Raw genomic sequence first — 14,951 nt, 5'->3', positions numbered from 1 at the left:
AATGAAAACGATGATGAGTGTTTTGAAATGTAAAAATTGCTTCCATGTGAAATGTGTTATTATCGTTAACCAAACCCTTGCCTTTCCCTCTCTATCATTAACAAATTTGCCTTCATCTTATTCCCCTTCCTTTTGTGCTCCTTCTACCTTCTGACATTCATGGTGACTTGGGTCCCCTCAGAAGACACTGTATCCTTGGCCATTCTTTCAACTACTGAAAAGACTTTCTCTCGTGCCTACTAACATACTGGTATAGGGAAATACGGCATATTCCTTGTTCGCCATTGTCACTGCCAAATCCTCCTCTGCTTCCATCATTCAACAGCTTTTCCTCTTTGGACAATCGCTCTATCCATACATACACACACATATGTACAAACACATACACATATATATGTATATATGTATCATCCTATACAGTTCCTTGTGACAGTTTATCTACCAGTTCCTAAATCATTATTTCTCCTTCTCTAGGAGTCCAATACCCTCCTTTTCTCCACCCCAACCCCTACTTTACACTAAAGGACTTCAACAAACACACTGCTGCTACCCCAAATACCCTGATCTTTCAGTTCCTCAATCTACTCAACTCCCATGGACCTCAGCCACATAGCGATGCTCATTCCCTTCTCACTATCACTTACGAGTTTTCCACTTTCATAACCAACAATTCCGAAATTCATTTATAATGTGTTATCATTCCATTTGTCCCTATGCCACACTCCTTCCAAACCTGCTCTTCATCCACACTGTGCCTTCCATGGCTACTCCCCTCAGGACAATCCAAGTCATTGCTCCTGCTACAGCTTCAATTTCTTTCCTTGTTGACCCTAAAGTTAAACAGCTAAACTTGAAATTGTTTTCTATTCTTGAATCCTTTGTCCCTGTGTCCTAGGGTTGCTCATGCCACACCAAACCCAAATTCTAGATTGCTTCTCCCATCTGCCTCTTCTTTTTCTTCTATTCATCCTAGTGAACAGTGCTAGACTGACTCCATTACATACATGTTACATACATGTTACCTTCCACTGCAGCAATCCTTTTACTCTTCTCCAATCACTGCACCCTCTTTAACTGTTGTTCTAAACCTCCTCTTCTCTCCTCAAGCTTCCCATACCACCTAATCCCTAATTCCTGTTTATGAGAACCTCACTTTACAGTTTAAGGAGAAAACAGAGGCTATCTGCCATAATGTCTCTTTTCCCCTACTCTACGTCTCAAAACCCCTTGACATCATCTCTTATTCTCTCTTCCTTTATTCTTGTCTCTTATAAAGAGGTGGCTCTTCTCTTTACCAAAGCCAACCTTTCTACCTTTGCCCTTTCTCATATTTTCTTCCATTCCCTCTGGCAGTTTGCCCCTTCAAAATTCCCTCTTACCTTCAATCTCTCCCTTTTTCCTGGTTCTTTCCCTGTTCCCTATAAACACACCCAGGCTTTCCTAGCCTTAAAAGCTTTCCCTTGACTGTATTATCAAAGCATCGCTTTATAGTATTGCTCTCTTTCATAGCCAAACTCTTAGAAAATGTTGTCTACACTCATTATCTCCACTTCCTTCTCAACCCTTTAGAGTCTTGCTTCCTAACCTTACTGCTTAACTGAAACCACTCTCTCCAAAATCACCAATGATCTCCCTAACTGATAAATCCAATGTCCTCTTTTTAGTTCTCATTTTTCTTGACCTCTGAAGTATTTGATACTGCTGACTATGTTCTCTTCATGGATACTCTCTCATCTGCCCATTCCTCAACCCCCTTTATTGGATCATCCTCCATATCTGACCTCCTAACTACGGATGGATCCCTAGTCTCTGTCTTGGGGGCCTCTTCTCGCTATATATACTCTTTAACTTGGTGATCTCATCAGTTTCCATGGATTCAATTATGATTTCTATGCAGGAGACTCAAAAATCTCTATGTCCATATTTACCATCTCTCATGACCTTTGGTTTCATATCTCCAACTGCCTAATGGAAATTTCCATCTGGATGTCCAATAGCATCTCAAACTCAATATGTCCAAAAGAGAGCTCAGAACCTCTCCCCTGAACCACCCCTCTTCCCAAGTTCCCTATTTCTCTTGGAGATAGCACCATCCTTCCAATCACTCTGGTTTGCAATACCAGAGTTACTCCCGACCCTTTATTCTCTTTCTCCTATATCCAATCAGTTACCAAGTATTGTTGGTTCTATCTCTAGAAGATTTCTCGCATCTGTCCCCTCCTCTCCATTCATGTGGTCACTATTCCAGTTCACCCCTCACCCCGTCTTGCCCAGATTATTGCCCTAGCCTCTTAAGTGGTCTCCTTGCCTCAAGCTTTTCTCCTCTCTAATTTATCCTCTACTTTGCTGCCAAAGTGATATTCCCAAAGCACAAATCTAATCACTCCCTTGAAAAAAAGATCCAGTGGATCTCTATTATCAACTAAATAAAATATAAACTCTTCTCTTTGTCATTCAACATCCTTCATTATCTGGCTCCAGCCTACCTTTCCAGATTTCTACCATACACTCTACATTTCAGCCAAACTGGATTTCTTGCTATTCCACATACGTGGCATTTAATCTCCCCAGCTTATTCAAAGTTCAGCCTATGTGCCAACTTTTGTTAATGCTTCCCCCCAAAAAAAATTTTCACAATGAGGAAACTGAGGCCCACAGAGGTTAAATAACTTGCTTAGGGTCATACAGTTATTAAATGTCTAAGGTAGGATTTGAAATCAGGTCTTCCTGACTCTAGGTGCAATGTTCTTTATACCACACCATACCACATTGCTTTTGAAGGTAAATATCAGTAGTACCTTGTATATATTTTTATTTACTTATGTGTTCACAATGTTTCCCTGACAGAACGTCAGCTCATTGAGGGCAGGGACTCTTCTATGTTTGTCTTTGTATTTCCAATACCTATCACATTACCTACTACATAGTAAGCAATTAATAGTTTTGATTTATCATTCTTAGAAGATAGGACCACTTCAAAAAGGAATGGGGATGCCACTACAGTATCCATATGTGAAATATTTTGGGAAAGAGTTTATGAATAGTACATTGCTTCACACTAGTGCCTCAAAACAAACAAAAACTATTTGGCAAATGATATGCACCTAGTAAGGGGTCTATTTGCCAAGACCATCATTGCACATATTTCTGTCACTGTTTTCTCCAGTTTTCTATATTATTCAAGACTCCATTGGTAGAAGAGCTATGTGGGTTGGGCAGCTGTCACTCTGAAATACAAAAGGATTAAAATATCCAAAACTCTATGGCCTTAGAAATGAAGGGATGAAGATGCTACAAGAATCTACACTCTTTTCCAGTTTGCCTGTCCAATGCTAAGCATATCTTTTATTTATCATTTGTTTTTTCATGCTTTTCCCTACCCCGACCCCCCATTCTTACCCCCTTCCACTCAGCCCTAGTCACCATCTTAATCAAGCTGCAGGCAATTTGTTTTGGTGCCATATTCATGGCTCCTGCAATTACTCACACTGTTCCCTTGCTAAAAAGACTTTAAGCCTAAGTCCTGGGAAAACAAAGGCTACAGGGTGGGATGCCTGTTCATGACCTAATTACTCTTATCCCACTGGTTTCCAACCCCATTTCTCCTCCTGTCTTTCCCAAAACACTAGCAGAAAGCCTACGTTACTTCTAGGCTGCTGCTCAGTGGCCTCTAAAATGGCTTCTCAGAGCAGATGTTCTCAGTCCCACATGTGCTCTATCCTTTTTCTACTCACACTTTCTATATGAATAGCAGATTGTAGTGCTTCTGTTCTTCTGATCCAGAGGGGGAAAAATCCACATCAAATTATACTGGCTTTCTTTTTCAACCAGCTTAGTAATGGGCGTAGGTGGATGCACTGCACCCTCTTCCCTCCCCCCACACAACTGGAACTGCTTGCAGATGTTTCCTGAGTCTTTCTTCTTCAGGCCCCAATTTCCCCAGGGGGTGCCCCCCCACTCCCTGCACCCACTGAAGTTCTTTTAAAACTTCTTTGTCTTGAATCTCTTGCTCCCTGGTCTCTAATAACTAACATCACTTCTTTTTATCCAGTTATCTCTGATTGTTTTCCATTACTAGCCCGCATGGAAACAAGGGTGTTAGCACCTCCTGTCTCTCTCATCCCCCAGTCACCAGTAATTTATGTGAAAGAAGGAAACGTACAGCATGAAATTTGAACATAAACAAGAAAGCTACTTTCTCCAACCCTGGGATTAGTAGTCATATTCTCATTCACTGATGCACCTCGTTTTCTAGTCTAAGAAACAACTAATGGGGCTAATAGCAAGGTTTCTCCATGGAACAAGGCATCTTCAGAGTGAAAAGACCAGATGTCGTTTGTTTCTACCTACTACCTTGAAAAAGAAAAGAAAAACCAAAAAACAAACAAGCAAAAAAAATAAACAAGACCTGAATGCCTTACCTCTTGATTTTTCTTCTCCTTTAACTTATTTTCTGGATTTGTTTCACATATATTTTCCTCTCAGACTGCCTACTTACTCATTCTAGACAGACAAATGGGGTACAATAGAGATTTGAATTTCAAAAGGTAACCTGCTAAACTTAGCAACATTTTATAATTTATTTTCATTTTGTGCTCATAAATGGAGGAGCTTCCAGTTAGCTAGGAGGTAAACTTCCCTAGATAATAAACTACCATCTGATTTTTTTTTCTTTTTCTCTACACCTACCAGCCCTCTTGGAAGGACCTTGTCAAATTTCTGTATATATGTTTTGACAAAATGTACTGGTAAAGGGAAAAGGGGAAATATATGTGCCCAGGATGGCGATGCTCTGCATACAGAAGTCCTTTAATACATTCTTAATAGCAAGTTATCACATTTATTTTCAGTTACCACAAAACTGGGTTCTGAGATTTCAGTGAAATAGGACAAGAGCATAATTCTTGAAATTGATATGACCATCTTTACTTCAGTCTGGGTTTTCAGCGGCAGACAAACACACCAGGGGTGGTGTCTGGATTAGTTATTCTTCCAGACAGAACTGAGCAGTCATGCCTTACTGAAGCACATTGCTGGAAAAGAGCTAAAGTCAGAAACATGGCTAACCTGATTTGAAACTTTACTCAAAAGTCTATCTAATAGGTTGTAAGGAAAGGGAAGAAAGAATATCATGTACTCCCCACTCCCAGCCTGTTGACTATGTATTTCTACGTAGACCTTCCCTAATTCTTGGCCTCGATTAGAGACATAAGTTTACAATATTTTTTGTGAATTTTAACAAGTACCATGCCTTGTACAATGGATTTAATACAACTATAGTAGATTATAATCATTGTGTTTTCATACTGAGTTCAATATGCAAATATATGTAAAAACAAAGTAGCAATGAAAAAATATGCCTAAGTATAAAGAGGAAAGGTCAGACTAAGTCCTAAGTACATTTACAGAGAAAAGTGGGTCCAATGTTAAACTCAAACCCTAGTTCAACAGGGCAGAATCAATTCAGCCTCAAGAATTAAGAAAATATATCATCCATTCGCCAAGAAACATTACTACTAAGCATGTTTTAATCAAGTAAAATACTTCTCCCTCTCCACATTTATTATTTCCATTCTATACTGACATTCTATTTTGCCATTTTATTCATGAAAATTTTTATTCATGTTAATTTGTAAAAATACTAGAAACGAATAAACTCTGTAAATTGTCAGTGTCAGCTACCAAGTATATTCAGAAGTGAAAAATTTCAAATTTTACATCAATAAGAAAAAAATGTGTTCATAATCAAACTTCGAGACCAAGGCTTTTTAACTTCTTTATGTCATGAACCCCTTTGGCAGTCTGGTAAAGCCCATAGACACTTTCTCAGAATAATTCATAGTTGGAGAAATGTTCAATTTCAATCAGATGTTAGTGAAAACAAATACGTATCTTTTTCCTATCCCAGTTTTGGGACCCCATGAAATCCATATATGGACTCTTTGGGGAAGAGATGTATAGACCCCAGCTGAAGAACCCCTACCTAGACTGAGGGAGCAGTTATCTATCTATCTATGACCCTTAGACCTTTAATTCCTCAAAACTAATTAGAGAGGAAAATCCTACTTTTAAAAGCCACCTCGACATCAATTCCTAGGTTAATAAGCTGGTTTAATAGCTCCAGTTTTCCAAGAAAATGATACAGTTCATTAAAGGAAACAAAAATGTTTTTTTTTTGGAAAACAGTCTGTCAAAATATAAGTTACAAGTCTTGCAAAAAAAAAAAGCTTTTTGCTACTTCGATCCATACACATTTACAAATTCTTTATTTTCAAAACTTTTGTGGGGTGCGAATTTTTTTTAATATTGAGGCAAAAAAATGGGCTGCAACATAGCAAGTAGTTCATGTGACTCACAAATTTTCATCCAGACTGAGCACTAAATCAATATTAATAATGAAATAATGACAGGTCTTATGCCCAATCAGAAAGCAATCTGAATGGTAATGGCTGTGCCAATGGTTGCGCCAATAATGAGTAAGGTTAGAACTCTGTTTCTCTGCTACCTGACTTGTATTTCTGATCACTTGAGCCTCACGGTATTCCGTTTCTTCTTCAAACCCACCAAATGGGACAAAACTTTCCTAGCTTTTCTTCTATTTGTTGACCTTCCTTTCTATACCACCAGTTCCCAGTTTTTACCATAAGAAATCAACTAATTAAAACTAATAAACATGGAATCTTACTTATAACATTGCCTTTAGTGGACTTCTTAGTGAGAAATTGCTCTACAAAGGCCCTTTTCGTCAGAGTACCCACTAAGTATATCCTTGGATGGCACCTAAGATTTGACCCAATTACACTGCAGAACTAAGTGTGTTAAAATCCCAAGACAGAACTGAGGACATCAAAAAAATTAAAAATAAGCAAATAAAACTTTCCGTACCCTGAGTCTGTGTCAATCATTTCTCTAAAATTTTCTCTTTATACTTTAAAGCAAGTTCTTAGTAGGAAATGACTGCAAAATACAAAGCCATATGAATTTCTAGTAACAATTAATGAGAAGATGGGGGGTAGTCTGGCATAGTACAAAGAGAGCTGGTCTCAGCATAAAAAAGACCTGGGTTCAAATCAGGCAGCTCAGACAAATACCAGTTGTGTATCACTTCATCTCTCAATGTCCCAGTCAACATTTTCTAAGGCTTTACATTTCAGAGAAGGTGCCAATCTACACGGGTATAAGAAGTTCCTCACTAGGAGCTCCCTACACCAATGAAACAAGAGAGACACAGAGACACAGAAAGAGAGAGAGGGACAGAGAGAACAAGGAGACAGAGAGAAGACAGAATCACTGATATATTTTGCTATGTTCTATATATTCACATTTAACTCCCCTTGACTCAAAATATTCCCTTAAGAGTTTGGTTTTCAATGGCCATTACTCCTTAGAGAGATAATCAAGCATTTAACAAATCAGCAGACAAGTGGCACTACACAAAGAACACTGAACAAGGAATGAAGACAGGTTCTGATCCCAGCTCTGCTTACTGCCTTATGATTAACTTCATAACTTACAGCAGCAATCCACCTTTCTGAATCTCAAGTTTCTTAACATGTAAAATGAAGGGTTTGGACTACATAGGTGAACTCTAAGGTCCCTTCCATAACTTCAGCTGAGTCCTCACTAAGGCTTGGCAATACTCCTCTATCTATCCTTACTGTGTCCTTATATTACTGGCCATATAAAGTGTCTTCTCCCCTGGAGCTCTCAACAGCAACCTCACCCTCCCACATTTACAAGAGATAATTTAACCTCACGATCAATGAAAAGACGAAGGTCAAACAACAATTCCCCCATATTTCATAGCTTAATCACCCACCCTCTTTCTTTCCTCCTGTCAAAGAAAGAGACAACCCTACTTCTTACTAAGGCTAATGCTTCTACCTAAACCTTTGACCCCAACAAACTCCTCTAGGACCATGAATCAATAATTAATTGTCTTCAATCTTTCCCTCTCCACTGGCTCCCTTCCATTTGTTTATAAGTATAGTCAGGTCTCCCCAACCCTAACTGAGCCTTCCTCACCATTCACTCTCTCCTCAACCCTTTGCAATCTTCTTTTCTTTTCAAACCTCTAAAACTCAAAAGTTACCAATGACCATTTAATTACTAAATCCAATGGGCTTTATTCAGTCTCCTTTACCTCTCTGCAGTATCTGACATTGCTGAGCAACGTCTTCCCTTCTGCATATTCCCTCCATCTTGGCTTCAGATATCATTCCACCAGTTTCCCCACTACTCTAATCTCTGTGTCTTTTGTCCTCCATCCTCTTCTTGTTTCTCTACAGTCTCTCCCTCGGCAACTTTATTTGCTCTCTCTACCTTGCAAACACTTTTTTTTTTTTGCAAAGCACTCCTAAATAACGTCTCACCTTGAGCTCTCTCAGACCCACATCTCCAATTGACCATGGGAACATCTCTTACCTGGATATCCTGCCAATGCCTCAAAATCAACATGTCCAAAATTGGTTTATATTTCTCCAAAAAATTTGCTCTTCTTCCTGACTTCACTATTTCTGCCAGTAGCACTAAATCTTGACTATTCTCCCTATTCTACTTTGAATCTCTCATTAATGACAAAGTCCAGCCAATTCTATCTCTTCAACAGCTCTTGCATCTCGGATCTCCCTGCCACTTCCCTACTACAGACCCTCCTTACCAATTGTCCAAACTACTTCCTTATTACTTCTTCCTTAACATTCTCACCACCTCTATTCCTTCCACTTCTCCAAACCACGCTTTTCACCGATATAAGGCTATCCGTATATAGAAATCTGGCCACGCCACCTCTCTGCTCAAAACCTTTTAATAGCCATCTACTTAACTAGCAAAGTTCAATCTTCTTAGCCTGGCATTCAAAACCTCTGTAATTTGGTGTCTATTTACCCTAGAACTCTTAATCTCATTCTATGTTCCAGCCCAAGTAGTCTGCCTTTCTTACTATACAAAACCCAAACTTTCCTGTCTACATGACTTTGTTCCAGCTATTCCCAAAACCTATTCAATTCAATTCAATTAATACTTATTATGCGTCGCTACGTACAAGGCACAGTACTAGGTTCCAGAGAAACAATGACAAAAGGAAAACAGTCTTTTCCCTCAAAGAGCTTATAATCTACTGGAATGCCTAGAATGCTTTTTCTTGTGCCTTTGAGCCTATGTAATTCCTATACGTCCTTTAACACCCAACTCAAATGCCACCAACTTAAGGAGGCACACAATTAATACACAAAAGACTCACAACACTGGTGGCCCATGCAGTGGGACCAAACTTATAAGAAGACTTTTTCATGCATTAGCAAATAAACCTTGGATGAGATTTTATTTATTTGTTCTATCTTCCTACCACACTATGGACTCCACTAGAGGAAAGACAGTGCCATATCTAGAATTTACATCTAACCCAGCAGCTACCACAGATTTCTGCATCCAAAGGGTGATTCTGTTGATTCCACCTCCAGCTCAAACATTCTATCATATCATAGGATCTTCTCTTCTACGTATGACAACATAGAAAGGACCTCAAAAATAGCGCCCCGAGCCAGGTGCTGACACTAACTTCTTTGTACCATAGTTTGGGTTAGCCTTAAAACAGGCAGCTTATTCAATACATAATTTTCAAAAAACAATGATCTTGAAACCATTCTTCAGTGCTGAGGGCCCCTAAGAGAGGAAAGTACATTCTTCTTTATAACCCCCACACCTGACCACCTGCAGGACAAAAACAAGAAGTATATTCTGCTATTTCAGCTATATTCATGCCCAGGGTAGATCTCAGTCTCACTTATCTCTAAAAATTGTAATTTGTGTACTTAAACAAGGGCTGTGTTTATTTATCTTTGTATTACCTTCTAAATATGTACTAAACCGATTGTGTAGATAAAATTTAGGAGGAAGGACGAAACTAAATGGGTTTTCACTCAAGTACTTAAGAAGCATCGAATCACTTATCCGCAAATTACAAGTCATTCTTCTTTATGGACTTCTGGCAGGTGATATTTTATTAGCCCTTGTTGGATACCCTATGTACTCAAAAGTAATACAAATTTTATAAGTAGTCTATAATTCTCATGCTCACTAATTTAGACTATCCTCCACAACGATTTGCTATTTAGTCATTTTTGGTCATGTCTGACCCCATCTGGGATTTTCTTGGCAAAGATACTGGAGTGGTTCACCATTTCCTTCTCCAGCTCATTTTACAGATGCGGAAACTAAGGCAAAGAGGGTTAACTGACTTGCCCACTGTCACACAGCTAGTAAGTATCTTAGGCCAGATTTGAACTCAGGAAGAAGTCTTCAGTGCTCTATCCACTGCACCATCTAACTGCCATCCATAACAACAGTATTGACCATATTTCATCTTTCTGTCCTTTAGTTTCATCTATAAAAAGAAAATTGGACTAGAGGCACTCTGAAGTTGTTTTAGTTTTAAGATTCTTATAATCTAGTCAAGTCTTACTGTATCTTTTTTTTTAGGATGATATATTTAAAATCTAGTTTACAAACAAAATTGACATTCTATAACTTTTCTCCTATTTCCTTATGGATGTTAAAATATTGACTTTTGGCTTAAGAAAACATATAAAAATATAATAATACCTCTATTTTAATTCTCTTGGGGGATAATTCATCTCTTTCTCCACATTTAGACCTAGAAAAAAATAAGCAAATTAAGATGACAATTTTTTAAATTCATCTCATTCTATATTTCATTAAAACAGATCATACAGTTGAAATTTAGATATCCGTGGCTGTTTAAAGATGCACAAATGATAAACATCAAGATAATGAAAAGCACCACCTCACCATCTTCAAGCTTACATATGGAGGTTAATTCTACCAAAGAAAGGAAATGATCACTATGTATTTGTAGCTCCTGAATAGAAAACATTAAAAGATATTTGTTGACTGGCTACTTCACATCTTATCATGAAAAGAATAAGAAATCAAACAGGGCTACAATTCTTCCTTTTATAAGTAGCAGATTAATGATGGCAAAGAATTGGAAATTGAGAAGATGCCCATCAGTTGGGTAATGGCTGAACAAGTTGTGGTACATGATTGTGATGGAATACTATTGTGCTATAAGAAAAACCTGCAAAGACATAAACTGATGCAAAGTGAAATGAGTAGAACCAGAAGAAAATTGTGCACAGTAACAGCAATACTGTAAGATGATCTACTATGAAAGACTTAGCTATTCTCAGCAGTACAATGATCCAAGACAATTCTGAAGGCCTTATGATGAAAAATCTTATCCATCCCCAGAGAAATAACTAATGGAGTCTGAATATAGATTGAAACATAATTTTTTTTTACTTTATTTTTGGGGGGGGGGGTTATTTTGGTTTATGTTTTCTTTTATAACATGACTAATACGGAAATATGTTTTGCACAAACTACACATGTACAACCTATATCAAATTTCTTGCCTTTTCAATGAGAGGGGTGGGAAGGGAGAGAATTTGGAACTCCATTTTAAGAATGTATGTTTAAAATTGTTTTTACATGTAATTGGGGAAATATAAAATACTAAAATAAAAAAAAGTAGTAGATTAAGAATGATTTGTGAGGGGAGGACAAAATTTGCATTTTCACATAAGTTCTAGGAACTCCACAGAAATATCATATAAAGTAATAGACTACTTTAGGTTAAGCTTTTTAGTTTGACATAGAGAGCTGCAGAGAAAATAGAGTCTTAGTAGGTACAGTTCCTTCTGATTATCCATGTGCAGAAGGACAGTCTGTACAGTCCTCAATGCAAGATGACCTACCCCAGAAGCTTAGGTTCTTACCCACTGAATCCAGGGTCCCTTCCCCTGAAGCTACCATTTAAATATCCTGGCTACTGAGTGGAAGCTACTGGAAAACAAACAAACAACACTAAAATGGTAACTGCAAGAGTAGTGGTACTAGCTAAAACCCATGTGAGGAGTCTTTCAGGTGGTAGGTTAAGAAATGAGGGTCGAGTTAGGGTTACTTGAGAATAAAAGCAAAGTGAACCTAGACCGTCGGAACAAGATCAGGGATCTAATGAGGATGAGCTGCGGATGAAAATAATAAGACCTCATATTTATAATGAGTTTTAAACAGCATTTTCTTTATAACCCTGAGGTCATTTAGCACAAATATTATTGTCCCCACTTTATAAATGAGGAAAAAGCTGAAGTGATTTACTCAGTCACACAGCTTTTAAGCATCAGAGCTAGGACTCAAAGCCAGGTTTCCTGCCTATAAACCCAGGACTATTCCCTTTACACCATACAGCCTGTGCATATATTTCAAAGTATGATATATTTACAAGTAAAACTATGAAACCATCATCATTGAGAGTTTTCAGTATTATAAGCTTCTTTGGCCTCTCAAAAGAACTGTCATATACTTCTTAATAGTAGAGCTATCTTTTCCTCTTAAATACAAGGCAACAATATCTTTGTAAATATCGAAAAAAAAAAAATTGCTCATGAGCTCCTTGCCAATAGGTAACACATCTTCTTCTTTTGAGATCCTGTAAGTACTTAGTACAGTTTCTTGCAATCAGTGAGTGTTCAATAAATGTTAATTAAGTCTTATCACTGTACATGGTAGGCACTCCAGAATCGGATAGAGACAGGGTCTAAGTTGCATTTCTTTTTTTACAAATGCAACTCACAATATATGTCAGAGGCAGGATTTGACCCCCAGGTCTTTCTGATCCTGGGGCTGGTTTTCTCCATTATGCCAAGCTCCCTCTCTGGATGCTTAAGAATATCTGTTAAATTCAATGATCACACTTGCAACAAAAGCTTCTGAAAAGGGAGAAAAATCCTTTCAGATACTCCCAAAATTATTTATATTGCTAAGAGGATAGTCATAATATTTTGAAGAACAGCATTCAATAACAGAATTCTTGTTAGTAATGCTTTGAAAACTCAATGCTAAGTTTTATTTCCTGTGTTTACCACCTAGTCATCCCTTTACTCCATCAGGATCACTGAATTAAAAAGGGGAAGGAAGGCATGCAACATCTGGGGACTGTGCCTAACATCCTACTTTTGCCACTCAGTTACTTCAGGCCGGTTAAAGCTTACTTGGTCGTTCGGTAAGTGTACTTGTAGGTGACCTCCCGAGAAATCTGCCGAGAAAGGGCAAAGAGTTCATCTCTTCTTGTCAGAAGGGCATTATCTTTTACACAGAGCTGAGCGGCTGCTTCATTAACAGTCAGCTGAAAATTAAACACAGAAATGATTTTCAGGCTTTTCCACTCAATGGCATAGAATGTTTCACTTAGTTCACAAATTTAAACGTCATTTCACTTAAAAACAACGGTCTTATTACCCTACGGTCTTTATGGAGCTCTGAATATGTGTATACTCCTAAGGTCCTAATTAACAAGAAAACACAGTCAGGTCATAGATTTAGGGCTGGAAGGTACCTTACCTTAGCGGTCACACAATCCAGTCCTCTCATTTAACAGATGAGAAAACTGAGACCAAAAGGATATATAACATACAGATTAAGATCACATTCAAAATAAGTGAGAAAGAGCCAGGATTTGAACTCAGGTCCTATGACTGATGATCTGGTATTCTTTTCACTATACCATGATGCCTCTAGTCCTGCCATGTTGTGGTTGTTCAGTTGTGTCCAACTCTTTGGGGTCTTCTTGGCAAAGATACTGGAGGGGTTTGCTATTTTCCATCTCCAGTACATTTTATAGATGATGAAACTTGAGGCAAACAGAGTTAAGTGACTTGACCAGGATCACACTGCTACCAAGTATCTGAGGCCACATTTGAACTCTGGAAGATGACTAGAGTCTTCTTGAGTTCAGGTCCAGCACTCTATTCACTGTGCCACCTAACTGCCCATACATAGCCCTGCCATACTCTCCAATTTATATTCTCAGAACCCTTCTCAAATGAACCAAGCAAAATCGTAATCACAATTTTATTATTTTATTTTGGGGGAGAACCATAAGGACAGCAAGTATGTGGGCAAGAAATAAATGGACTTTGTTTTCCTTGTCTCTACAAGGAAAGGGTTAAATCAGATGATCTCAGAGGATTTCCAACTCTACACTTCACAGATCCCATAAATCAGGGGGCTGTCCAACCTTAGGTTTTGATTGAAACAACAGACAATATATTTTGATTTGCCATTTTAGGGAGACCTCCGCGGTAGCTCGGTTTCTTCTACTAAAGAATTTATGTAAATTTCTAGGCTTGTACACGGGCCGCATAAATCCCAGGAAATTATTTTTTAAATTACTTTTGCCATCTCAAAAGTGTGGCAGGTTGGCCAAAAGAGTTCATTAGGAAATGCAATGTGTCAAAATGACATTCTAAGCCACAAATATAGAGGTTGTTTATTGAACCACAACAAATGTTTGTTGCTATTGCTGGATAACAGAGTCAATAGAAATACAGACTGGTACCATATAGTATTTGAAAAGCCCTCAGCATATACTCAGCTGGTAACCTTTTATTCAGAATACCATGGAGACCTCCCAATGGTTAAAAGTTTTGTTCTGAGCCAAGTACTCATTGACTTTTGCCATTATAAAGAGCCTAATTCTTCTACCTCAGGGGCCAAAAGCTAGATACCATAAATGTAAGTGGAAGATTTGGCTTCATATTTATGCCCTCACCCTAAAAGAACACTAGTAGAAAACATTTTTTCTTAAGTATTTTTGTTGGGTACACAATTATACCCTCTGGACCCGGAGCAAAAGCCTAATTTTTAAAAGTATTCTCTAAGTAAGTTGTTAACTTCAACTGGGCTCCTAGCATTAACCACTAACCTTTCCAGTATCTTCATCTGTATTTTATCCAGTCATTCTTTCTGTGAGCTCACAAGTCTAAAGAACTATGAAGTCTGACCGAGCAATTAAAATTCTAAAGAACTGAGAAGAAATCAGTTTGCTATAGAAAAATAATTCCCATATAAACTGAGAACAATGTGCTTCC

General features: G+C 38.1%; 1 protein-coding gene across 5 annotated transcripts in view; it reads right to left on the bottom strand.

Moving 5' to 3' along the window:
- Positions 1 to 14,951, bottom strand: part of NAB1 (NGFI-A binding protein 1) — a 56,253-nt gene that overhangs the window by 15,517 nt on the left and 25,785 nt on the right. For all 5 annotated transcript variants that reach the window (XM_036744446.1, XM_036744449.1, XM_036744447.1 and 2 more), the window contains exons 3-4: positions 13,074 to 13,207; positions 10,603 to 10,654 (exon numbers count right to left, since the gene is read on the bottom strand). In XM_036744446.1, coding sequence (XP_036600341.1) covers positions 10,603 to 10,654; positions 13,074 to 13,207 — 186 coding nt within the window. The remainder of the gene's footprint in view (positions 1 to 10,602; positions 10,655 to 13,073; positions 13,208 to 14,951) is intronic.

This window comes from Trichosurus vulpecula, chromosome 2 (genome assembly GCF_011100635.1).
Source record: "Trichosurus vulpecula isolate mTriVul1 chromosome 2, mTriVul1.pri, whole genome shotgun sequence".
NCBI lineage: Eukaryota > Metazoa > Chordata > Mammalia > Diprotodontia > Phalangeridae > Trichosurus > Trichosurus vulpecula.
This window is presented reverse-complemented; position numbering and strand designations above follow the sequence as displayed.